This window comes from Tachysurus vachellii, chromosome 2, assembly GCF_030014155.1.
Source record: "Tachysurus vachellii isolate PV-2020 chromosome 2, HZAU_Pvac_v1, whole genome shotgun sequence".
In the NCBI taxonomy this organism is placed as follows: domain Eukaryota; kingdom Metazoa; phylum Chordata; class Actinopteri; order Siluriformes; family Bagridae; genus Tachysurus; species Tachysurus vachellii.
In genome coordinates this window covers 32,781,569-32,808,288 of record NC_083461.1, presented here as the reverse complement: position 1 = coordinate 32,808,288, position 26,720 = coordinate 32,781,569, and the positions used below count along the sequence as shown (strand labels likewise).

General features: G+C 39.5%; 2 protein-coding genes across 4 annotated transcripts in view; both read left to right on the top strand.

The window, feature by feature from the left end:
- slit1a (slit homolog 1a (Drosophila)) overlaps positions 1 to 12,016 on the top strand; it is an 88,632-nt gene extending 76,616 nt beyond the window's left edge. The window contains exons 27-37 of one of the 2 annotated variants that reach the window (XM_060864344.1): positions 489 to 613; positions 783 to 877; positions 1,649 to 1,788; positions 2,794 to 2,887; positions 3,248 to 3,385; positions 4,327 to 4,555; positions 5,137 to 5,267; positions 5,733 to 5,887; positions 7,056 to 7,347; positions 8,345 to 8,556; positions 8,757 to 12,016. In XM_060864344.1, coding sequence (XP_060720327.1) covers positions 489 to 613; positions 783 to 877; positions 1,649 to 1,788; positions 2,794 to 2,887; positions 3,248 to 3,385; positions 4,327 to 4,555; positions 5,137 to 5,267; positions 5,733 to 5,887; positions 7,056 to 7,347; positions 8,345 to 8,556; positions 8,757 to 8,995 — 1,850 coding nt within the window. In that variant the 3' untranslated portion in view covers positions 8,996 to 12,016. Of the gene's footprint in view, positions 1 to 488; positions 614 to 782; positions 878 to 1,648; positions 1,789 to 2,793; positions 2,888 to 3,247; positions 3,386 to 4,326; positions 4,556 to 5,136; positions 5,268 to 5,732; positions 5,924 to 7,055; positions 7,348 to 8,344; positions 8,557 to 8,756 lie in introns of both variants that reach the window. The other variant, XM_060864343.1, reaches the window with a different exon arrangement.
- Positions 12,017 to 13,547: 1,531 nt separating this feature from the next.
- si:ch211-63p21.8 (kelch-like protein 33) lies at positions 13,548 to 26,336 on the top strand. Of its 2 annotated transcripts, none has more exons than XM_060891996.1 (4): positions 13,548 to 14,376; positions 17,214 to 18,162; positions 19,806 to 19,976; positions 26,085 to 26,336. In XM_060891996.1, exons 1-4 carry the CDS (start codon positions 13,620 to 13,622, stop codon positions 26,275 to 26,277), a joined length of 2,070 nt encoding a protein of 689 aa, XP_060747979.1. In that variant the 5' UTR covers positions 13,548 to 13,619; the 3' UTR covers positions 26,278 to 26,336. The 2 variants fall into 2 exon arrangements, with proteins under 2 accessions (XP_060747979.1, XP_060747970.1); XM_060891987.1 differs by lacking the exon at positions 26,085 to 26,336 and adding an exon at positions 20,308 to 21,300.
- Positions 26,337 to 26,720: the final 384 nt, after the last annotated feature.

Genomic DNA, 26,720 nt, shown 5'->3' with positions numbered 1-26,720 from the left:
AGTGCTCGAATGTTTTCAGCAAATGGTGACGGGTAAGCAGGTTATATTAACCTTGTTTATCTGAATATCATGTGCAAGGGGAATGCACAGCAAACTAAAGCATGCATGACTGCATTGGCCTGAGAAAGGAAAGGGTATTAATATGTGTGGTCTTTTTATTTTATAAATGTTGAAATTTCATTCACATGACAAATTGTCTTTAAAAGTATAGTTAAGTAATAGCCATAAAGTGTACGTTGTTTTTAAGACTTCTGGAGAGAAGAACATATTACTTTTTGTGAATCTGTGATCCTTGTCTTTTTGCTAAATTTTAAATGTCCTGGAAAAGTCCTGGAAAATGATCTCTGAAAAAGAGTGGGAACCCTGTTAGTGTATGATTTTAGTAAAAAATAAAGTCTTTTTTACACTAGGAAATAACCTTCAGGTGCTGTAATACTACTAATGTGTGTGTGTGTGTGTGTGTGTGTGTGTGTGTGTGTGTTTTGCAGGTGAAGCTGACCCGTCTGTCCTGGCAAAGTGTAACCCGTGCATGTCTAACCCCTGTATGAACCACGGCACATGCCAAACAGATTCAGCAGAACTGTATAAGTGCACGTGTGTAGAAGGCTTCAAGGTGAGCGGTACACTGCTTTATAGTTCTGCATTTATTTCCACCATTACAAACATTGAGAGAAAATATTAGAAAGATTCATTTGGTTCTATTCTTATGGACTTCTATTAGACCAGCAGTTTTTAGCCCTGTGGGAATTTCCCTATAAACCCTTATTTATATAATCACACAGGGAAAGAACTGCGAGACTGCCCTCAACGCCTGCATCAGTAACCCGTGTGCTAATGGCGGAACGTGCCAAGTGACTGAAGAAGAAGACAGCTACGTGTATGTGTTTGTTGTTAATACGTTCAAAAAAATGAAAGACAACAACATGGTGCTATAGATTACTGTCCATTAACAGCACATCTCAGTGTTTTATTTATTTATACCACAGCAATTTTTTTTGTCCGTTTATAGTTCAAAGTTATTAATATAACCAGTAGTAGAGAATCAACACCTACTGGTAATTTCATAGTACAGGGACTGGCGATTTGCAGCGATAAAACTGTTGTATATGTGAATGCAACTTTACATTATAACATCTGCAAACACCAGCTCTCTGCAGCTTGTCATGTTACCAAGAACCATGAAACAAAGTGTTATTAAACATTACAGTTACCTCTGTCTATACTGACACCTGGAGACTCCTTTCAAAAACGCTGAATAAAAATGTCCTTACGGAAAACTTCACCCTGAACATTTTTTATGGTAGATCACCATCGAAGCCTTTGTGTAAGTTGTCGCTATAGAAACTATAATGCATTGACACAAGGACAATAATTTGCCTTGAAAACAAACTACTGTCTGAGTCATGCTTATATAAAATGAATCATCAAAATCTGGCTAATCAGCGTCGAGAATTTAGCAAAGCTGCGGTGTGAAATATTACAGTGAGTTGCATTAAGGGTTGTGTTTAAATCTTTTCATTTATAAGTTAAAATAATGGTTACAGAAGTTCAATCGACTCATGTCTATATATATAAACCATATTGTCCCAAATATACATAAAATGCCCTAACTGTAGCTTAAATCTCTAATCAGTGTTTCCTCCATCAGTTGTTCATGTCCGCTGGGATTCGAAGGCCAAAGATGTGAAATTAACATTGATGACTGTGAGGACAACGACTGCGAGAATGGAGCAACCTGCAAAGATGGTGTGAACAACTACACATGCTTGTGTGCATCTTATTACATAGGTACCCAATTTTCATTTGTTTAAGGTTTTATTTTATAGAGTTGTGTTGCACCATTTGGTTTTAAACATGACCAAAAATATTACCAATTAAACACTTAATCTCTGATTAAATTTCTAACATGGGATTAATTCTCAATGCAAGTGCATTTAGTGCTTTCAGTCTGTTCCAACTTTTCTTTACCTTCAAACACGTTCATTTCAGGAAACTTCCGCCATCTATTTTAACGCATGCTTGTTTCGATAATGTGGGGCACGGTGGCTTAGTGGTTAGCACGTTCGCCTCACACCTCCAGGGTTGGGGGTTCGATTCCCGCCTCCGCCTTGTGTGTGTGGAGTTTGCATGTTCTCCCCGTGCCTCGGGGGTTTCCTCCGGGTACTCCGGTTTCCTCCCCGGTCCAAAGACATGCATGGTAGGTTGATTGGCATCTCTGGAAAATTGTCCGTAGTGTGTGATTGCGTGAGTGAATGAGAGTGTGTGTGTGCCCTGTGATGGGTTGGCACTCCGTTCAGGGTGTATCCTGCCTTGATGCCCGATGACGCCTGAGATAGGCACAGGCTCCCCGTGACCGAGGTAGTTCGGATAAGTGGTAGAAGATGAATGAATGAATGAATAATTTTCGATAATCAAAACCGCTGTTTAAGATTGAAAGTGGAGCAACAGGGATAAAAGTAATTAGATTTCTTTCGGTAAAAACTCAAACAAGGATACAGTTTAGGTTTAGGTTTGTTTTTTCCTTGTTGGAAGGATTTTACATTTAATCCAAGTTCATATTTTGAATCGACCAAATTGACATTAAAACCTGAATAGAAACCAAAAATGTTTGAAGGCTTAAATGTGTCATTTTAATTTATCTGGCAAATGTAAAAATGTTGGCACATGAAAAAAGAAAGGGTGCAATAAAAAGTATTAGAAACAGACTGTTCAAACAGATTGTGTGTGTGTGTGTGTGTGATCTCTCCATAACTTTTCATATCTACGTGTGTGTGTGTGTTTGTGTGTGTGCAGGAGAGATGTGCGAAGAACTGGAAGATGTGTGTTCTCCTGAGCGCAGCCCCTGCAAGCACCAATCAACCTGTCTTATTACAGCAGCTGGCCCGAAGTAATAACATTTAGTATTAAATTTACTAAAGCAGACATCTTTTTAAAAGTTTTAACAACTTTTTAACAGCCACCTGTTAAGATTCAGATGCGTGACAAATTTGTTGATGTGGGCTGTTAACTACTTAATTATAACATGCACAACACCTGCCTAGAAACATCTGCACTTTTTATCCATTCACGTATTTTGTTTTTTTGTTTGTTTGTTTTTTTTTTTTTTAATTGGTCACAAATCTGCATCTACAATATGACAGAAATGTAAATAGTAAACCCGTTTATTTTATAAAGTACCACTTTATAGAAAGGTTTGGAATGAACTTTCTACATTGCTAATTTGTGTGTGTGTGTGTGTTGGCAACAGGTGTGTGTGTGCGCCTGGGTATGTAGGAGATGACTGCGGTGTGGACTATGACGACTGTCAGGAACACAAGTGCCAGAACCATGCAGAGTGTATAGATGAGATCAACGGTTACTCTTGTGCTTGCACCCGAGGCTACAGGTCAGTCTAAGTGATGAAATATGGTGCACTTACATCTGCCCTAAGAGCAAGTCAGTTAAAATATTCTAGCTGCTTCCTCTAAACAAATATTTCAATACACGGTGTTGTTAAATGTGTATAAATGTCTTACTTTAAAATGTTTAACTAGAGATGCATTGGTACTGTTACTGATTTCAGTTTGATATCATGCTTGTGTTTATGTCCTGAAAATATACTGCGGTGTGACGTGGTCTATTGAACAGACGGCAAAAAACAGACAAGTTTCAGGATTAATAACCGCAATCAGTACAAAGCAAATGCCAAGCTGTGCTTTGTGAACATCTCAAGAAGAAGAACTACAGCATTAGATTAGTGCAAGGTTTTGTGAATTGAGCACACAAAAATATTCACACATGATGTACAGAGAAACTGCCAGGCATTAGAGCACTGTCTGTGAGCACTGGGCACTGAGACTGCTGCACTTTCAGGGTCTTATCTTTGTTCACGAATAAAAGTCGCATTCACCCAAAAGCCATAACATGAATCATAGCACAAAGGGTTCATTGCTAGCATGACATGGCAGCGAACACTGTGTAGGCAAAAAATAAAAAAGAATCTACTGAATGTCACAGCCTGTATATTGTGTTGTTTTCCATGTTTAGCATCTCTCGGTCATTGACAGTAAGAAAGACAATGAAGAATTCTTTACATTAAAAACAAAAATTAGCTTGTTGCCATTGAAACCTCAGTCAATCCATAATAACTAGCTAGTCAATGCACTTCAGTTGAATTTGCTAAAGTTCTGAGATATCTCTTAGTTTTATGAACTCTTGGTGAACACAGAGGTAATCGTTGCATTCCTGCTCAATCTATAATATTGTTAGAATTGTTGTGACTGGCAGTTGTTGTGACTGGAATTCAAAATCCACAACTAATAAATAAAATCTCTTGTTTTTATTTAGTGGGCAGCTGTGTGAGGTGGATCCTGCACCTCGTTCCCCCTGCCAGCTGGCTGACTGCCAGAATGATGCACAGTGCGTGGAGCGAGCAGGACGGGCACTCTGCCAGTGTCTGCCCGGCTTTGGCGGACCGCGCTGTGAGAAGCTGGTCAGTGTCAATTTTGTGGACCGGGACTCATATCTACTGCTGAGCGACTTGAAGAACTGGCCTCAGGCCAACATCACCTTGCAGGTCTGATAACATAAACGCATGTTTGTCTGTTTGTATGGATTCCTCACTGTAGTTCAAACACAACTGTGTTTCACTGTAAGGTCTTGAGCTAAACACTGATTCATAATTACCTGATTTTTCAGTAGGCTTGGTTTATTATTTGCACTCCAACAGGGATGGTTTACTACCAGCTACCTATGACATGACAGCAATGAATTCCTGTTAGTCTATTTTGTGTGTTTGGCTAGCTAGGTAGCATTAGCACGAAGGAATATAAACTTGTATGAATCTCACTAAAAGATGCAGTCTTGTATTAGCAGTGAAGATTCTTGATATTTTTTTTTAAAATATGACTTAAAATCATATCTGTTATCGCTCAGGTTAGCCAACTGGATAGCATTAGCAATACAGCTGATAAAGATTCCTGACTTAAAATCCTCATGGAATACAATCACATTAAGTCCATTTAGCTTGTATTAACAGTCAAGGTTATAAATACTTAAGAATTTGACCCAGTCCTCAGTGAGATTATCTTATTTTAAATAAACAGCTTGTAATACCAAAGTGCTTTTTTACATCCTGCTGTTTCGTGTCTCCTTAAGGTGTCCACTGCAGAGGACAATGGCATCCTCCTGTATAATGGAGACAATGATCACATTGCTGTGGAACTCTTCCAAGGTCATGTCAAGGTCAGCTACGACCCAGGCAGTCAACCCGGCCATGCCATTTACAGGTATGTGAGAAAAGAGAGACGATCTATAGAGCCTATAAAGCCCAGGGATATATATAATATTTGATTTTTCATTTTTTTGCTGTCTTACTTTTCCCTGCTTTAATTAGCTTTAACCTCTAACTTAATTCCAACCCACTGCTGCTGTTTTTTTTTACTTTAATCTGTCACTTTTTTTGTATATAAATAATAACATTATTTCCCATTCACCATACTTCATACCTTATTCACTTATTCAGTGAAATGTTCTCTTTTAAATGTAATTCATTTTCAGATTCTGATTTATTCATTCCTAAAAAAGGAAAAGAAAAAAAAAAAACATCAATGAGTGAATCAGTCTTATGAGTCAAACAGGCTTATGTAACTTGACTCAGCCAAAAATATCTAAGGTGTGATGTTGCTTCTGTCCCCATCCCCCATCCCCCTCTCTTTTTCTCTTTTCATCTCTCTTTTGCTTTCTATCTCCAGCACAGAGACTATTAATGATGGTCAGTTCCACACGGTGGAATTGGTGACATTTGACCAGATGGTGAACCTGTCGATCGACGGCGGTGTGCCCACGACCATGGGCAGCGTGGGAACAGAGAGGCCCCTCAATGGAGACGCTCCGCTATACGTGGGGGGTAGGGGCCCAGCGCAGATACCTCGCTCCACTGCAGGCACTCGCAATTAACACTACTGTTAATCATCCCTACCCTAGACACCCCTTCTTACCATTTCCCCAGACTGTGTTTGCTATGGCCCATTTCCCTGTTTAAAAAAAAAAAAAAAAAACCTTTTAACTGGTTTTGCGTCATTAGATACACAATTTTTATTAGCTCAGCAGACAACTGTTGTTCAGTCCATTGTTTAAGTCCTTATCAGATACAGTCTATACTTCCCAAAAAAGAAAAAAGTATAGAACGATAAAAAGCTATTCTTGAGATCACACCATTACTGTCAAATTCTTGAAGTATTGAAAGTGTGAGGGATGCTAATTGTGGCAAAAGCGATGAAAATTGGTCTCAGATCTCAAAAGTAGCTTCATGTGTTCTTATGTGTGACTTATACTTTGTGCTTTGCTGTTGATTGTTGCTTGCCTATGCTGCAGGAATGATTTTGCACATTCCCCTCTCTTTGTATTATAAAGTCGCCGAGTCCCACACCATTGAATCTTGCTTTAAATCACGTGATCACATCCCATGTTCATAAAAGATAAAATATAGTAGCACTTAATGAATCCAGTCTTTATAATGTTATGTACTATTTAGAACACCTTATAACTGTTCATAAGTGTCTACGATTCAAAGTAAAGCTTGAAAACATTACTTATGAGGTCTGGGTTTTTGTGCTCTTGTGAAGATGTGAAGAAAATTTCACTGTGGTCTAATAGTTTTGGGACAAAAGTAAAGGCTTTTGAATAAATTGCTCAAAAATTGTATTTGTCACATACACGACCATTCACAGTATTTTTGACTTGTCCATGTCGTAAGAACAATAAAAGATTGTATATCACTCTTTTAACAATAAAACTATTAAATAAATAATAGAAATAGAAATCAAATAGAAATAGGATTATCTGTGCAAGAAAGGATAAAATATATAGGAAAAAAGAATACTAAGTTATGTTTCTTAACATTTTATAAGGATCATATAGACAAAAGTTCATGTGTGGAACACGGCTCTTTAAAATATTCCTTCCTCCCCTTTGCCATGCTTCATCTCTTATTTATTAAATGTGTAGTCTTTCCACCCTGTTACCTCTCTGTACAAGGCTCTTAATCATGCTCCCTGTTCCTTTTTGAATGGCAGGCATGCCCGTTGATGTGCACTCCTCCATAGCTCCACGAGCATGGCACATTCAGAACGGTTCCAGTTTCCATGGCTGTATCCAGAACCTGTACATCAACAACGAGCTGCAGGATTTCACCAAGACCCAGATGAAGCCTGGCGTGGTGCCCGGCTGTGAGCCTTGTCGAAAGATTTACTGTCTGCATGGAATCTGTCAACCAGACGCCGCTCTTGGCCCTGTTTGCCATTGTCAGCCAGGCTGGAGCGGTCAGCACTGTGATCAGCCCTCTGCCAACCCGTGCCAAGGCAACAAGTAAGTTTACTCTCCAAAAATGACGATTTTGTACAAAATATATATAACAATTTTACCCAATTGCACAAGTTATTCTAATTCAAATTACAGTCGTACTGTTTCTGTCACTGTTCTGTACTTATTTGTAGACATTATATATATATATATATGTATATATATACATATACGTATATGTATATATGTATATATATACGTATATGTATATATATATATATATATGTATGTATATATATATATATATATATATATATATATATATATATATATATATATATATACATACATATATATATATTTATATATATATATATATAAATAATCTTTTAATTAAAAAGAGTTAGTTTCATTTTGGCTGCATTTCGTATTATGTACGGTTGTGTATAAAACAATAAAATTTACATTTGTAACGTAGCATAATTCTAAGTTTCTCAAACACAATGTCCAAGACTCATCATTAATATGGAGGATAACGTCACCTGGATACTAAGAACTGATATAATCATAAAAGACTGTCCAGGTTTATTCACAGTCTACTCATACTGAACATGCTAACTGAATATTTCCAAAATCCCCGGACTCTGTGCTGCTGATCAGATGGTCAAGCACCGGTGCATCCAAGTCACATGGACTCAAAAAACCCTGGAATTCTCTATAATTTCACTGTTTCCTGCCTGTTCCAGTAATCCCATGATACATTAACAACCACTCATTAATCCTCGTTGACACGGGTTCAAATCTCAGGTGGTGAACCAACCCAGCCACTGAAGGGTTAACTCTCAGTGCCAGTCATATACCTGGATAAAATGTGAGGGTTGCTGTAGTAACACTAAACAATGAGCAGCTGAAGCACAACAGTATTAATATCCACTGCTATTATTATATAAGCAAAATATAATCAGTTTGTCCATAAAGAACACACAATTTTTGCATTACAGTTGTATCTATTTATTAGATCAACATTGCAAACTTTACTGAAAAACTTTTCATCTTACTGTAGGTGTGTACATGGAAAATGCATCCCGCTGGACATGCAGTCCTACCGCTGCGAATGCCAGGAAGGTTACCGCGGTGCTCTGTGTAACCAGCATGGAGAACTCTTCAACCCTTGCCGAAGGTTACAGTGCAAGCACGGCCGGTGCCAGATTTCAGACACGGGTGATGCGTACTGCCACTGTGATAGCGGATACACTGGAGAATTGTGTGATCAAGGTGAGAAATAACTAAAGTACCTGAATGTTTGGCAAAAAAAAGTTAGAATCTTGTAATCTTATAATCTTAATCTTATAAGCTAGCATCTTGTGCCTCAAAACCCCCGAGCTTCCTCATGACCCTGTGTATGTTTAGCGCTACAAAATATGGTATCTTTCTACATATCGGTTCTATTCACATGTATATTCTTTTCTGTTTAGAGTCAGAGTGTCGCGGTGAGGCAGTGCGGGACTTCTACCAGGTGCAGCGCGGCTATGCGATCTGTCAGACGACACGCATGCTGTCGTGGGTGGAATGCAGCGGAGCATGCCAGCCAGGAGCCTGCTGTGCCAGCCAGAGGACCAAGCGCCGCAAATACACATTCGAGTGCAGCGATGGCACCTCGTTCAGCGAAGAGGTGGAAAAAAGCATCAAGTGCGGCTGTGTGGGCTGCATGTAGTGCAGAGAAGAGAGGCAGAGAGTTAGGAAGAGATAGACAGAAAGAGAGAAAGGCAGAGAGATAAAGAAAGAAAGAGAAAGAGAGATGACACGAGTCAGAGAGTATACAGAAATATATAATAAAACTATATATTATGGACAACGTTTGTAAAATAGAGGACTTTTTTCTCCCTCCGTGAACTCCCAAAGGGTGTACGGCATAAGACAGAGCCAAAAAAAAAAAAAAATACACAAAAACAAACAAAAGTATGTTGTATCTGTGAAACAAAAAAAAAACCCCACGGTGGCTGAGAAGTCATGAGGTGTCGCACAATATCCATTCGATTCCTTCTTTCCATCCATTAGCTAGGCCTCAGTTAGCTTCAGAGCAACCAGCAGAGAGGTTAAAGCTTTCTTGGTTTGAGCACTAGAGAAGCATGTGGATGAAGAAATGAGGCTTTTTTCTTTTCTGCTTAAGCAGCGCAGGGGCTGTCCCCTTTGTAAATGAGTGTCTCGGTAACACCAATGACGCACAGTCTCACCACTGTCAATAACACTGAACTTTTCTATAAAGTACCTCTACATCTACATACACACACACGCACACACACATCTACAGACATAATCTATATTATAGACGATGTATACTGACTAATCGACCGTACTGGACCATGTCCAAACAAGTACAGCATTAGATATGATGCTTCAGGCATGTTGGGCTAACAATTGAGTAGCTTTGAGAAGCTAGAGAAAAAAAAAATCATCCAGAGAGAGCAGGACAAGAGATAATATCCTAGAGCATGTGCTCCTAACTTCCGAGCTAAACAAAGCTAGCTACCTGTTGTGCTTAGCCTCGCATTAACGGTATCGAGAGCACAACCTTCCGGTGCCATTAACTTGTACATCGACTTACAGAAAAGGGTTTATCAACATTCAGAATCTTCCACAGAATGTCTTGTGAAGGTTTGGGCCCTAGATCTTTTTATATCTTCACGCTAATACGTGGACGATAGTTTTCTTATCTTTTTTTCCCCCCCAGTGTGTTTCTTGCACATTTGTCTTACAGTGTAAACGGAGCGTATATTCAGATGATAGTGAAATTAAAACATCATTGTGGTGACCATCACCACCCAAGAACTGTCGTTAAAGTTTTCACGACCCCAAGTAAAGTAAATTGTGTTGCTTCTTTAGTTTGTATCAATGAATTCTGGTAGGTGTTTAATAAATAGCGCTTTCCACCGTTTTCTTTAATCCTCAGGATTCTATTTGTCTCCATATACGGCATTGTATTTGTACAGCTGAGTGCTATTACTACATCAGACACTATACACACCAGCCGATAGTGTTGCGTGAATACCGTTTACCCAGCATGCATTGCGTTTCCCTTTCCCTCAATGTGAGCAGAAGGAATCTTACGTCCTCCTCTCGAAGCCTGCAGTATTACTTGTGCAAATTTTTTTGTGCATGTTTGAAAAACTAATCTAAACATTGTTATTACTCGTTTTTTTTTCTTTTCTAATTTCAATGCTTTTTCGCATTGCTTTCTTTGACATTTTGTTTCCTGACGTAACCTAACTCATTTAGCCCTCTCTTTATAGAGAAATGCCTAACAGATTCTAATATATATTTGTATTTTTTTTTTTGGTATAGTATTTTTATATGTTAAAAGAGTTAAGATGTGTTTTTTTTTTTTTAAGTTTTTTTTTGGAAGTTACTGTTGGAAAAAAAAGGCAGAATGACATTCGGCAGACTTTATTTGAATTTTTTTTTTTTTTTTTTTTTTAACTCTACTTATAGCAAGTTAAACTAGATTGAAATTGGCCAAAATAAAATAAAATAAAATCCCAATGGCCTCGTTCTAATAGGAGCCAGTATTGATTTAGGGGAAAATTTAATCTTGTATATGTTGTCTTCCATTTGTATATTACATCTAATACTGTGTTGTTGGTTTTTTTTTTCTACATTTTTTTTTTCTTCTTCATTTTCATTTTAATTTATTTTTACCTAAAGCCTTCCTGCTCTAGAAGTGACAAAATAATGTTACAGATTTGAAAAAAAAATTCTTTCTTTCTTTTCTTTATTTTTTTTTTCAAATGAGCATCAAAATAAAAATCCTTTCTTTAAACGTTTGTATTTATGATATCGACATTATTATTAAAGCTAGAAAGGGCTGCCTAACACATTCCGGTTTCCCAAACCAGAGAGTTGAGAGGCTTAAACACAACTGCGAGCAGAAAAGATTGTACCTCTGACTTTTTTGTTGTTATTATCTTTTTTTGTGTAGTTTAACTTGTGTTATTACTTTCGTTTCACAAAAAAATCCCTACACAGAATGCCTATACTGTATAAGGTTACTCTGTGTTAATCTGCTTGCTCTCTCAACATCACCCAAGCATAGGTGCCAACATCACAGACTGTTTTTTTTAATAGCGGCCTACTCTTTAGTGAAGTGCTTTTAGGACTGACTTTTAATGTGTCTGCTATCTGAAAGTCGTTACCTTTTTTATTATTATTTTGTTTTCTTTTTGTGAATGGTGACACATTTCATCCTGCATTTTTCTGCTACTGTGGAAGCTTAAGCACTCGTTTTTATAACCCCGTTCAAGCCTTGTCCTCTCATAGTGCTTCTTCTTTACTGAACAGCGCGGCTGTTAGATGTAAGTGAACTCTTAATCCACGAAGGTGTATTGCATGGTTTCAATGCACTTTCCATGCTTTCCGTCTCGCTCTCCAGTCATTTTCCCCTCAAGACTTTAAGATCCTGTCATAAAACCTCTATTTTCCTTAAGCTATACTCCTGAACATGTATTGTGAACAATGCAGTGTTTCTGTTGTACTGATTTTTTTTTTAAGTGCTGCAAGAGCTCTTAAATGTTCGCTAACTATCAAATGTGCTTCTGTTGCTTTTTGTGCGTCTCTGGGATTCGATGGTTATAATTGATCATTGCAGTAAATCTGAATGTAAGTAGTGCCACCGACAAAATGTTTACCGAAAACTCCACCCTTTTCATTCATTAAAAATGTGTGTGCTTTTATTATGTAATACTGTGTATGCTACTTCTTTTCGATATTTTTCGATAAGGTTTCAATTCTGAGCAAAAAAAAAACAACTTTATAAATAAAATAAAGACCATCTTATAGTTTATTTTATGATGCTGGTATAAAAAATCGATATAACACAAAAAAAAAAATTAAACTTTTTTTTTTTTTTTTTTTTTTAAAGTTTTAGGCTGAATAATTTAGAATCAGAATTCTAAAGAAAAGAAAGAAAACAAAAAAACTGGATAAAAGTATAATTACATGTAATAATCAATAATTGTAAAGTAAATATATAGAAATTTAAATTAAATGAAAAATAATATTAAATATGTAATAATAATAATAATAATAATAATAATAATAATAATAATAATAAAGAACACACTTGAAATGGTTAAATCTAGAACCATATGTTCCCAATTTTTTTACGCCTAATTCTACTTTTCTTAATAGAAGGGAAAAAAGGAAATGGAAATAAATCGTAATTTGCTGTACAACAAAGTGGGAAGCTGTACAAAGTATGGGAAAATATAACATATGACTACATTTCAAAATGATATCACAGTGTTTATAGTCAGAATGATATAAAGATAAATAAATTCATATAAAAGAGGAGATTTGGGAGATTTCCTTACAAGACCTTTTTTCTGATTGTTGCCAACAAAAACACTTTTCTGTATATTTGATATGTACAGTTACAGAGTTTTTTGTGATTTTACAGCAAATGACTTTCTATGAAAGCTTTACTCATGTGACACCAATACACACATGAATCGGGGAATATACACATAAGTATACATACGCATAAGTATCTGTAAAATCAACGACCTAATTTACTCAGTTTTGCGCATGCATACAATCTCAGTGGCCACAAAATTAATACAATTAAACAGAACAAGAAACCTTGTTCAAACCTTATACTATAAACCTAAATAAAAATAAAAGTGCACAGGCTTAGAACTGTGTGAAAGTTGTTGCAAAGGATGTATTAAATGCAGCTAGGAACAGAAATGTTTATCACATAATAAGCCATTTTTTATCACGAGACTTTTTTGATAAATGATGAAGATTAATTAGTTCTTCAATTGATGTAAATGGGCTTCTGTTAATGTAATACCTGCCCTTTAGTTTGTAATTGGCATTTTCATATGAATTTCAGATATAAGTGTTTGTAATATTAATTAAATGTGACACCAACCTGTATTTTGCAGATTTAGATAGAAATTCTGTGTATATTCTTTAAGAGAAACATGCAAAAACACAACACCACAAACAAAAACCTCAGTGTACATATTTTATGCTGCTGTCAAAGACTCAAGAAAGAGAAAGTTTAGCAATTGCTGGTCATTGTTTAATATTACTGAAGAATCTTCTATTATTTGTCTGAAAGGGACCTTGCAGTGGATTCAGACTTTTGGCTCCTACTGTACTGCCAAGACTCAGCGAGGTCTAAGGATACTCGATCTACTGATGCAGAATCTAAAATTAGAATGTTGTTTACTTTGAGAATTAATCATGGTGGCACTGTCTAAACAGATTGCTGAAAACAGAGAGGAATACTAACAATACGGACCGCTCCCTGACGCTCAAAAGACTCATCAAGAAGCATGGAGTTCACAAGAGGCTACCTACCTATGGAATGGGAAGAGCGGTGGAGAAGAGAGAAAGAGCGAAGGAAAAAAGTAATGGAGGAAGGAGGGGAAGAGTTTGATAGAGAGAGCAAGAAGTTAACTTGGATAAAAGCTTACAATGACCGAAGAATGGGGATGAAGGAAAAGGAGGACGTAAAGAATGAGAGGATTATTCGGGACACAATAAAGGAGTGGGATGATGAACAAGAACCAGAGAAGTGCACAAGAGAGACTTACTCATCTGAGGTCTTCCAAGCGATGGAGGAGCTGAGGTGTTGTTCTGTCCTTACTGACCTGATTGTAAATGTTAAGCATGGACATACTATCCATGCTCACTCTTTAGTCCTGGCTGCTGTAAGTTCCCTCATCTTAGAGATGCTCCAGAAGAGGAATGAGCAGAACGAGAGAGAAATATGTTTATGTGTTGGCCCAGAGGTATCTGATTTGGGCCTTAATGCAGTGCTGGAGTTTGCCTACACTGGAGCCATCTCTGATTTGAACAGAAGATCTTTAGCTCAGATTCAAGCTGCTGCTCTGTATCTGGGAGTTCCCAGGGTTTTGGAGCTCTGCAAAGAAGAAGAGGAAAGAAAGAGAAGGAAATATGCAGAGAAGAATCAGAGGAAAAATGTTGGTGAAAAGCACAGAAAGGTCACTCTTCAGAGCATCAGGCAGCTGAGGGAAGATAAAGTGGGCTGTGATGTGGAGCTGGAGGCTGAAGGAAGAACATTTCATGGTAAAGATATGCCACACTATTAACCATAGGCCAGCGGTGTCCAATCTTATCCGGAAAGGACTGGTGTGGATGCAGGTTTTCATTCCAACCAAGCAGAAGCCACACCTGATTCCACCTGTTTAATCAGTTGTTCTTGGCTTTTAATAGACTCTGGTGTGGCTTCTGCTTGGTTGGAATGAAAACCTGCACCCACACCGACCCTTTCCGGGTAAGATTGGATACCGCGGCCATAGGCTATAGGTTTGTTTTAGTTGTGTTTACATAATAATATTTATATACAAGGAAAATGGTAGCTAAATAGAACAAGGGCTAAAGGCACATCCCAGATGTTTCAAACTCATTACAAATAGACCACATTATGCCTAGAATACACATAGAATTCCTCTTAAATGCGTTACTTTATCAACATTTATCTGCAAACATAAGTACATAAGTCAATTCTGAATACAAGGCCAATTCTGTTCATTTTTGCTACACACTAAAGACATTTGGGGTCGAGATCAAAAAATAAAAATAATACAGATAAGACTTGCAACTTTCATTTCCTATAATTTATTTATTGACATGTAAAACAACTTTTTTTTTAGCTGAGCAAAAAATAAATTAAAGTAAATAACATTTTAAGTTGTGTCTCAATCTAGCTCCCTAGGTAGTGAATCTAGAAACTGGTTGGGTTACTGATAAAGGCTCTGGCTCAACACACATTGGGACACTGATGAAGTTATTATGGCATATAAATTTGTTAGCTTAATCACATGTTTCTGTCCATGAGGGAACGTTTAAGGATCGATGCTCTGTGATCTGTGTAAAGCATTGTGAGATTTTTTTACTTAGGGAATGTGCATTTAAGACAGCCCTTAAAATGTCCGACTCCCCGAACAGTGCGCTAACTAATTTGGCAGCAACCCACTGACATCAATTGCTGCATTCTTCTTCTGTGATACTTTTTGTTTCTCAAGTGATCCCAAATATTAGAACATGTAACTGACTGGTGTTTCTTATTGTCCAGGTGTACATTGTTGTAACACATCTAAATATCATAAAATGACAGCTTAGGCTCTGATCTATTGTCTCGGGCCAGTTGTTCAAAAAGTTTAATCTGGATCAAAATTACACGGATTTGGAAAGCAAAGCCGGTTTTTCAAAGCAACATTGGACTGGTTCACCCTGATCCAGATACACAGTTTTCAAGATTACCAAATCCGGATTACCTGTGCTCTAAGTGGGACAACATATCACAACGTGGGCTACCAGCTATAGAAAGAACAGGTAGAAGAGCCAGCATGGGGTCACTGTAAGTGTTTTATATTTTGAGACAAAACACAAAAATAACAAACATCCACTTCCATTCATAATTTCTTTTATGACCCCTAATCTGAGTCACAAAAAATAAAAAACAAATATACATTAACAAATACATTGTGGATATTTTGAAAATGTCTTAAAAAAAATAAAATAAAATGGCTAAATGTCCAATAGTTAACAAAATAATTTACTTTACTATACTGAATAGCTTAATTGGTAGCCTATGTCTACTATAGCTACTTTATCACTGTTACACAAGCCAAGTGCAAAATATAAATAAAAGTATATACACTAAATGATTCAAATGTATTATTTGACCAATTTTAAAGTTTTACAACATTTTCCACCTGGAATCCACCTTGAAATCCTACCCCCTGTTGGGATCAGGATAATCCTGTTTTTTTTGGATCAAAGTTATCCAAATCCTACTGACAAGTTTTGAACAACACAAACTGAAGGTTTGATCCAGATTAAAACTAGGATTGGATTCCGTAATCTAATCGGATTTCAGATTTCTTCTTTCCCTTTTGAACAACCCATTTTCAAGATTTGATCCAATCCGATAACCAAAATCCGATCAGCTTACCTTTGAACAATTGGCCCCTCATGTTTAATTTTTGATCTCAATCCCAAATGATAGGGGGCACGGTGGCTTAGTGGTTAGCACGTTCGCCTCACACCTCCAGGGTTGGGGGTTCGAGTCCCACCTCCACCTTGTGTGTGTGGAGTTTGCATGTTCTCCCCGTGCCTTGGGGGTTTCCTCCGGGTACTCCGGTTTCCTCCCCCGGTCCAAAGACATGCATGGTAGGTTGATTGGCATCTCTGGAAAAATTATCCCTAGTGTGTGATTGCGTGAGTGAATGAGTGTGTGTGTGTGTGTGCCCTGCGATGGGTTGGCACTCCGTCCAGGGTGTATCCTGCCTTGATGCCCAATGACGCCTGAGATAGGCACAGGCTCCATGTGACCTGAGGTAGTTTGGATAAGCGGTAGAAGATGAATGAATGAATGAATGAACGAATTCCAAATGACTTCAGTCTATAACAACAAATTGTAAATCATTTACAAAACTCATGTGCAGCGCTTTACCAGCATTGAAACTTAAAATAAATATTCAGTTATTTGAAAAGAGTCTTGGTTTGAAAAGAGTCAAATTTTAGCTTATCCAATGAAGAATTTTATATATTATCAGTAGCTGAGTTCAGTTCAGTTTGTTGCTCCATTTTGCCATATAGTGAAATAGAGGTTTGTTCTTTTTTTAATGAATTCAGTTATGTTCCACAAGAGAACAAGAACCTTTATAGGGCCAGACCATTTGACGTGTATTTGATACACTCTAACATACATATACTCTTAAAAATGGATCTAGAACCCTTGTTTAGCTTGTTTCTCTGTTGGGAAACAATGTTATTGTTAATGTATAGAAAACTACAATGGGGTTTCGCTATGAAAGCAGGTTACAAGTATAGCTAGGAAGACATAATATATTGGATATTTCAATGACCTTTATTTACATTTTTTTGTCAATTCTCAGCACACAGGGTCATTCTGAGTGCCAGCAGCGACTACTTCCATGCCATGTTCTGCAGCGGTATGAAGGAGACTCACCAGACCTCAGTGTCCCTGCTACTGATAGGGGCACCTGAACTAGAAGCCCTTCTTCACTGCTGCTACAGCGGACATCTGTTTCTTGATTGGGGCTGTGTTTTTGAGCTCACCTCCACTGCTCTTCAGTTCCAGTTCCAACCCGCTCTGTCGCTCTGTCTCAACTATTTGGAACAGCAAATGGATGTCAACAGCTGTCTGGATGTGGCTGCCTTTGCTGAGGCGTATATGCTTAGTGACTTGCTTGAAACAGCTGAAGACTTTATTCTCATGCATTTCCAGGAAGTTACGGCAACTCCAAAGTTCCTGGAGCTGCCGACTGAGAAGCTATTAGACCTTCTGAGACGTGATGCCTTATGCGTTCAGTCTGAACTGGCAGTCTTCAGGGCAGTGGTGGCATGGATCGAGGCTGAACCAACCCAAAGGCTATGTCAAGCCCAGGAAGTAATGACAGGTGTGCGCTTTCCACTCATGACTTTCCGTGAGTTTCGTGAGGTCCGAGCTGTTAACCTGCAGATGGAGTGTAGTGGTGGTGATGATGTATATCTGTACCACACAGCACTAAAAGAATTTGGATTCGGAGACTCCAGTTCTGTAGTTCAGCACCGCATACGTTACCCCAAAGATGTTCTTCTTGTTGTTGGAGGCGATCAATTAAATCAAGATGAAGGCCAAAGGCTTCCAAGCAAGCAGATGTGGTTTGCTAACTCCCTGCGTAGCGGTACAGGGTTGGTTAAGGATATGGAGTGGAAGATTCTGGGTGAGATGCCAGAGCAAGCCAGGTTTAGGCATGGAATCAGTGTACTCCACAAAAAGCTCTACGTGGCAGGAGGCTGCTATTATTATTCTAAGGCAGACACAATGAAATCTGCATACAGGTATGTTATAGTTAAGACATTATCATGATAATTATGTTGGCTTTGTAGAAGCCAACATTCTGTTTTCCTATTTAAGCTTGGAGTATCAAGAGTAACTCCTCCTAGGGCTTTCGAGCCACATGAACCAAATTCAAATATGTTGTAGACCCTGGTCTGAAGTTTGTTGCTATTACTTTTCTAAGCGATCCGAGTACCGGTACTTCTGGTACCGGGTCTCAAAATGGCCTTTTTTCCCATAGACTCCCATTATAGAATTTGGAGGTTTATAACTCGGCAAGCTTTCGAACTATCTACACCAAACTCGGCCAGCTCCTTTAGGGTGATACTCTGAACAAACTTTTAAATTGGTGTACCGACTGGCCTTTCGGTTGTCCCGCAGCCCCGCCCCAAAATATGCAAAATCAAAAAAACTTTTTACAACATGGACATGTGACATATCAAAACACTCAGAACAATGAGGGGAACTTCCTCACGGGTATTCTGATGACGTCACATGATGTTACGTAATGTCACGTGAAAACAAAAACATTAGCACAACATGGACATGTGGCATATCAAAACACTCAGCCCAAGGAGGGGAATTGCGTCACAGGTTTTTGGATGACATCACATGCTTGTCTCCACTTGTCTCCAAATGTTTTGGCACCCTAGCGCTCCACTAGATTTCACAAGTTTTATGTCCACTTGCCTCCAAAAGTGACACTGACCCTTATGTCCACTTGCCTCCAAAAAGCACTGGCCTTTGCGAATACTTGCCTCGTCAAAGCCAACATCAAAGTTTGTTGCCACGAACTTTACAAATCTAGTTTCATATTATAGTTTTTTATCATGACTTCCCAAACTTGCTAAAAAACTATTTGGATTGTGTGCAAGTGTTTTTCCATATGTAATTTGCCAAACTATTTACATTTCATAAAACAACAATTCATCTTCATATAATAATTTTTCAAATTTAGTTTCATATTTTTACATGTACAGCACATGGTTACATACCAGATTTGTTTTTTTTTCCTTTATGTGATTTGTTTCATATTATTCATTGTTACATATGTTTCACATATAATTTGTTAGTTAGTTCGTAGCCTTCATTTCACCAAGATAAAAAAAACTCACTGAGATTAAATCTCTTAGTGACCTGGCCAAGAATGTACCAAGAGATACAACAGCAATGAACATAAATAAATAAATAAATAAATAAATAAATAAATAAATAAATATTGCACAAACAACTTCCAATATGGCTATATCTCAAAGTTATATAGAAGTGGCATAAAAATAAAGAGCATAAGTATTAAATGCTCCATGTTGATGAGGCATTAAAGTTAAATCGTTTTTCCCAGCTTGAACCCAACACGTCTTTCTGGTTCATTTATTTTCATACGATTTTTTTTTTTTTTTTACACAATTGTAAATGGTTTATAATTATAAACTATAAACCATGTAACTTTATAATTTATGGTTAGCCTGATGTTTTTTTTTGTACAATGTGATAAAAACATTAAATAGTGATGTGATTTTTATCACAAACTAATAATCACTACATAAGGGTTAATACTGCACTCTTTTGTTTTGTATTTGTTTCTAACATGTCCTAATCTATTTTTTTTCTTTTGCATAATGCACACACACAAAATCTGACACAGGTATGACCCTTTAAACAACTCATGGGACAGACTGTCAGATATGCAGGAGCACAGGAGTAACTTTAGCATGGTGGTGAGGGAGGGCAGTCTGTATGCTATTGGAGGAGACAGGGATATCAGAACTAATTTGGACAGTGTGGAAAAATACTCAGTTGAAACGGACACCTGGAGGTAAGAGACTACCTTTATTTAGTGTATGTAAGTGTACTCAGATTTCCCTAGTAATCATAATAAATCATAAGGAGACTAAGGGACAGCAAAACAAATATGTTTCGTTACAAAGGTATACAGTTTACACACATATGTAAAACCACAGATGTTTAAATTATATTTACTTGGAATGAACAGTAAGACTGCAGACAACAATATCCACTACAGGTTTATTTTTAAAATCTTCCTAAAATAGTCCTCCTTTTAAAAGTTCACCAGTGATTTTAACAGAGCTTAATTATTGCTGAATTGGATTTCACAAACAAAAGAAAGCTTCTGTGTTTTATTTTAGCTTCACACATTTGTTGGACCAGCCTCTGAGCGGCCATGCAGCTGTCGTCTGGGGAGGAGAGATTTTTATCTCAGGAGGTTTTAATTTAAAATACCAGTGCCTGGTGTCCATGTTCCTCTACCATCCAGAACAAGGGACGACTTATCTGGCAGACATGGTGCATGATCGAGCTCAGCACTGCATGGAAAGCTTGGCTCAGTGCTTCTACGTGGCTGGAGGAGTGTGTAACTTGCGAGAGTTTTACACTGACCAGTTGTCCTGTGAAAGCTATGACCCTATAAATGATACGTGGACTGCATTCACACCACTTCCTCTCTGCCATGTTGGAGCTGCCTCAGCTGTCCTGGAGGGGAAGTTGTATGTGCTGGGTGGGTATTCACAAGAAGATTACAGTGAGGCTAGGTTGGTGCATCGCTATGACCCAGGAACTCAGAGGTGGGAGAATATGGGCAAGATGGCTGGCCCTGTCACAGACATTCGGGCTTGTTTACTCCACTTACCTGCTCATTTAAGAAGGTCAAAATGACAGAAAAATCTGGAAAAGACCTATTGATTTTAAAACAATAAAATTAAAGGTTATATATTTTTCCTTGTTCAGCTATTACCAGTATAAACCTGTTTCTGAAGACAGGTAGTGTAGTGTCCATAGTGTGTGAGTGTGTGTGAGACTGTGTGTGCCCTGCAATGGGTTGCCACCCTGTCCAGGGTGTCCCCTGCCAGGTTTTGCATGACTCTGTGCAGGATAAGTGGCATCGAAAATGGATGGATTTATGGATGGACGGATGGATGGATAGAGCCACTTTGCAAACTCATTGAGCCTAGAAGATGTAAACATAATTAAAAAAAAAATGAATTAAATACACTTCATTAAGCACATGAGTATGACATTAATGTTTGAATTAATTTGGTTATATTGTCTCACTTTTATTTTTATTTTTTTTTAAGTGATCATTTTGAGTTTTGAGCACAGAAATGGATTTTGGGGAAAAAACATGAAACATATTTCAAATTATTGTTAATAAACACTGTATTGCAGTTAAATACATCAGTTATGCTATATTTAATTTAAAATATTGTAAACTCCATGAAGAAGAAAAAGAATTCCATAAATCAGTAGAACTGCATTGTAAAGATTATTTTCTTTCTTTTTTATTTTAAAAATAAAATAGTCAGTATGATGATGCATGTTTACTATATTAAAAGCTTTGAGCATAAGATAACTGTTCTGTAAATCTGATATAGAAAGTAAACTATAAACTGTTTCATGACTTATAATAAATAAATTCACTGTTTTAAAACAATGCTTTGTAATTGCTGACTATACTTTTAAAACCTTTATCCCGATTCCTAAAATTCAGAAGCTGCAGACCAACAGACGATGAACAGTAAATACAAATAAAGTCCTGTTTTTCTTGGTTTAACATATAATGTAAAATATATGGTTAGCATAACACCTAAAATAAAATCAGTATTAAAAAAAAAAAAAAAAAAACACAATATGCAGTATTTATATTATACACACAATTTTATTTCAATTATGAACGATAATCACATTTTAGTTATTATTTTTGTCAAAGCTCATAATGCTCCCATGTCACCAGAGCCAACAAATATGGTTGCCACGACCCAGCTCCCAGCAAGCAAAATAAAAACCTGTTTCTGAAAAAAAGTATATTAAATATTAAATATTAAAGGGAATAATAAACCTTAGTTGTACAGGTGGCATGATCTTGAATTTAGTTCATTGTTTGTGTGAAGTTTTGCATTTATTTTGTCTATGTTTATGTGGTCTTCCACTGGGTTCCCTGATTTTCTGTACGAAAACATACCAGTAGGTAGCGTGATATCGCGGCCCACACCGCCACCTTACAACACCTATTTTCCACTCCTCTGTGGGGCTTAATGGACAGCGATGGTTCAGCACCACATTTGTTATGGATAGCCAGCATGCATTCGGTGGCGAGGCGGGGCGGAAAATGTGCTACAAACTCCTCGCTCTCACAAAAAGGAGCATTTCAGCCGTGCTGGGTGCAGTGCTCCCAAACAGGTAAGTGGCTTAGGCCGGCAAACCTGAGTGTCTCTGCTGTGCTTTTTCATATTGTCCCTCCGGGACAATGGATGATGAAGACCAATGAATTCAGCTTGCTGATGACTGCCTGTCTTCGGATCATGTCGCTCTGCTGCCACTTCACTGAATGCCGCTGATGTCTCGCAAGCTGCAGTGCCCCTCCCTATGGCTAAAGGATGCCTTCGCTGGGATGATCATACAAAGGAGTCGACTCTTCTCTGTGTTTTTTTTTAATATTATTCTTATGTTATATTACTGACTCAGTTATCCTTGAGTACTCCTTTAAATGCTATTTTTCCTGAACATGGCTATTTCTGTTGTTAAATAAAGCTCCTGTGTTTGATATTATTTACTCCACTAATGTCTCCGTCTGTGTTCAGCCAGTCTGTGAGACTGAAAAAAAAAGAAAAAATGGAAAAAAAAAAATTGAGCAAATACTTAAACATCTCGGGGAAGCAAGCTTTCAACAGCAGGCAGTGACCCAAGAGCTGGCCCACCGCATGCAAACGGCCACCACAAAACTCAAGGCAATTAAACAGCTCTCCATTGGCACTGCCACTCCTCTCCCAGGGCTCGATCAAGCCCTCAGGAGCCCACTTATGAAACTGATGGCAGAGGACGACATTGAGGCATACTTACACATGTTCGAGCGTCTCGCTTACCGAGAAGAGTAGCCTGAGGAGACCTGGGGCTGCACCTAGGTCCCCCTTCTGTCAGGAGATGCCCAGCTCATGGCCTACACCTTTTTTTTTTGGGCAGGAAATATTAATTCACTGTGGGCAAACCCCAAGCACAATCACTTTGGCCCGGCCTGCAGTAATAGGCCCCACAGCAAAGCCAGCAGGGATGGTGGTGGTGTCGGGTGTCCATGGCAATGTCCGGGAGCTCCCTGATATATACATGCATATCTGGAGTCCGGAGGGTAAGTGGCTGGTAGTAGTTGGCCGTATCCCTAACCTGCCTGTCCTTTTCTCCTTTAACAAGACTGGCCTAGCCTCCCCACCAATAACACTGCCAAACCATGTCCCATCAATGCCGACCCCGACAACCACAGATTTAGGGTTGTGCATGGCCCTGGAGTAGCAGGGAGCTCCCACATCATCAGAATGTGAGCCATCTTGCCCCCTAGCTAATGGTCACTCTACCTAGCACAAGGAGGAAAATGGGCTATGCCACCACTGGTCCCACATGAAGGAAATCGAGGGCCAGCCAGTCAAGTCAGCCCAAAGCCTTCCAACCACTTCTTCATCCACCTAGGGCTCCTCAATCAGCGGATGGAGCAAAGGGGATCCCTGTGAGTTCCTGGTTGTCCCGATTAAAAAATCAAAGCTGCTTATGCACCTGGCCCACTCCAGTTCGCTGGGAGACCACCTGGGAGCCCATAACACTCTAGAAAAGCTCCGGGACAGGTTAGTGTGGCCTTGCATGAACACCGAAGTGCACAACTTCTGCCAGTGCTGCTGCAAAGGTCAACAAACAGCACCAAATAAACCTGCTCCTGTGCCACTGATACCACTGCACATTATTGTGTTCCCCTATGAACTGGTGGGCATGGATCTCATCAGGTCAAAGTCCACTCGGGGCCATGACTATATCCTAGTCTTAATACACTATGCCATCCTGGGGAAGGCCAACATGCGAAACAACGCCTGTGAACTGATGTTCCTTTTCAGCCAGGAGGGAATACCTAAGGTTATCTTAACCAACCAATGTACGCCCTTCATATCACGTATCATGGTGGATCTGTGTTTTCTGTTGCAGGTGAAGTATTCAAGGACCTCAGTCTATCACCCCCAGACCAACGGTATGGTTGAGAGAGAGCGCACGCATGTGTGCGTGCGTGTGTGTGCATAAGCAAATGCTACGTCGGGTGATTGACGAGGACGAAGGTATTAGGACCTCCTCCTGCCATACAGTCCTCTTCACCATCCAGAAGACCCCCCAGGCCTCCACGGGGTTCACTCCTTTGAACTGCTATTTGGCCAACAGCCACGGGGACTACTGAACATGGCCCACAAAGCATGAGAAGAGCAACAGGTCAGTCATAGTTTTAGCAAGATATGCAATCCCGAATTAATAAAGTCCTATTGTCAAGGAGCACTTGGAGTTGGCCCAAAGACACCAGGGATGGACCTACAATGGTCCTCTTACTTGCCCCAATGCAGCATGCAAGTTCTTGTCCAAGTGACAAGGCCCCTACACAGTCCTTGAAAGGGTGAGCCCCATGAATTACCGCCTGCAGGAGCCGGGTAAGCCGACACCCAACTTTATCATATCAACTTGCTTAATTAAGAAATGGTGGGGACCCAATGTTGCGGTGTCTTCATTTGCTGTCTCACCCACAGACTCCACTGAGTGTACCATGGTCCTACAGTACGTTGGAACGGACCTGTCCCTGACCCAGCAACAGAATCTCGTGGAGCTGGCGGACCAAAATGGCAATATCTTCTCATCCACCCCGGCCTCACCCACCTAGTCCTCCACAAGATCCATACAGGTTTCCTAAGGCCTGCCGTCAGGCTATAGAAGCAGAAGTAGACAGAATGCTCCAAGATGGGAACCCCGACGGGAGCCTGCAGCTGTGCAACGACCTCTGGAGCTTCAACCAGGTCTCAGTGTTCGATGGATGCCCCCTTCTCTGAGTGGAAGACCTCATCAAGAGGCTGGGAAGAGCCCGGTTCATTTTCACACTAGACCTGAGTAAGGGATACTAGCAGGTGGCCCTGGCCATGGGAGCAAAAGAAAAAATGGGGTTCAGCACTGCCTCAAGGCACTGCCAGTACCGGGTTCACCCATTTGGCCTCCATGGGGCACCAGCAATGTTCCATAGGTTAATGGATATCTACATCAATCCTTTGCAGCAACATAACTTGACGTCCATGTAATCCACGTCACCACCTGGACGGACTATTTACTCCATCTCAGAGATATTCTGGGGGCCCTCCAGAAAGCGGGGCTTACAGCCAACCCCAAGAGGTGCCAACTGGGGCTAACGGAGGCACAGTACCTGAGAAGAAATTAAAAGCCTTGTGCTCCTATCCATGACCACAGTAAAAGAAACAGAAACGTTCCTAGGGCTGGCTGGATACTACAGAATGTTTGTCCCTAGCTTCTCATCTATAGCCTTCCCCTCTCAAATCTCAGAAGGAAGGGACAACCAGACCGAGTGCGCTGGACATAGGTGGAGGAGCGCACCTTCGAGGAGTTGAAGAAAGACCTCACAAGCAGCCTCGTCCTTTGAAATCCCAACTTGGACCTCCCCTTCATCGTCCAGATGGAGGAATCTAAGACCGGACTTGGGGCGATGCTGTCTCAGCTCTTCGAGGGTGAAGAACACCCGGTCCTATACATAAGCCAGAAGCTGAACCCAGTGGAGCAGAAGTACACCACTGTGGAGAAGGAGATGCTCATGATAAAATGGGCCAGGAGGCACTTTACCTTAGTTTCCGCTGGTTGCTCTACTACCATGGTGGGGCTGAATGGACAGTGACAGTTCATGACCATATTTGTTATGTATTGCAAGCGTGCACGCGGCAGCAATGCAGGGTGGGTAAAGCGTGGCAAAATCCCTGTGGCCAATCAGAGGACAGCTACAAACTCCTCACCCTCAAAAGGAGAGCAGTTCAGCCGTGTTGGGTGCAGCGCTCCCGAACAGGTAAGCGCTTTAGGCCGGCAAACCTAATTTAGTGTCACTGCTGTGTTTTTTCAGATTGTCCACTGGGACGATGGATGATGAGGGCCAACGGATTCACCTTGCTGATGACTGCCTGTCTCTGGGTCACTCTGCTGCCACTTTACTGAAGCCCACTGACACCTTGCAAGCTGCACCCTCCCACTGGCTAAAGGAAGCCTTCGCTGGGAGGATCATACAAAGGAGTGGACACTTCTCTGGGTTTTCTTGATATTATTTTTATCATCTTACTGACTAAATGTATTTTCCTCAGTTATCTTACTGACCCAGTTATCTTTGAGGACTCCTTTGAATACAATTATTGCCTGAACATGGCTATTTCTGTTGTTAAATAAAGCTACTGTGTTTGATATTATTCATTCCTCTAACGTCTCCATGTCTGTGTTCGGCCCTCTGCAGAGCAGAGTGCCACAGTAGATACATTGTAAACTGTGATTGAGTGTCACTTCCAGACTATATTTCTACCTAACACCTAGTGTTCACAGGATAAGTTCAAGATACACTACAGCCCTAGCCAAGCTGTTTACTGCTGAAGAGGATGGCCCCACCTAGGCAGGCTGATACACGGGATTGCTTAGAAACTATGGTGATGAATTTGGACTGCAATTGTCAAGATCAGTTTTTCACTCAAGTCTTCATCAGTAAACAGTTCAT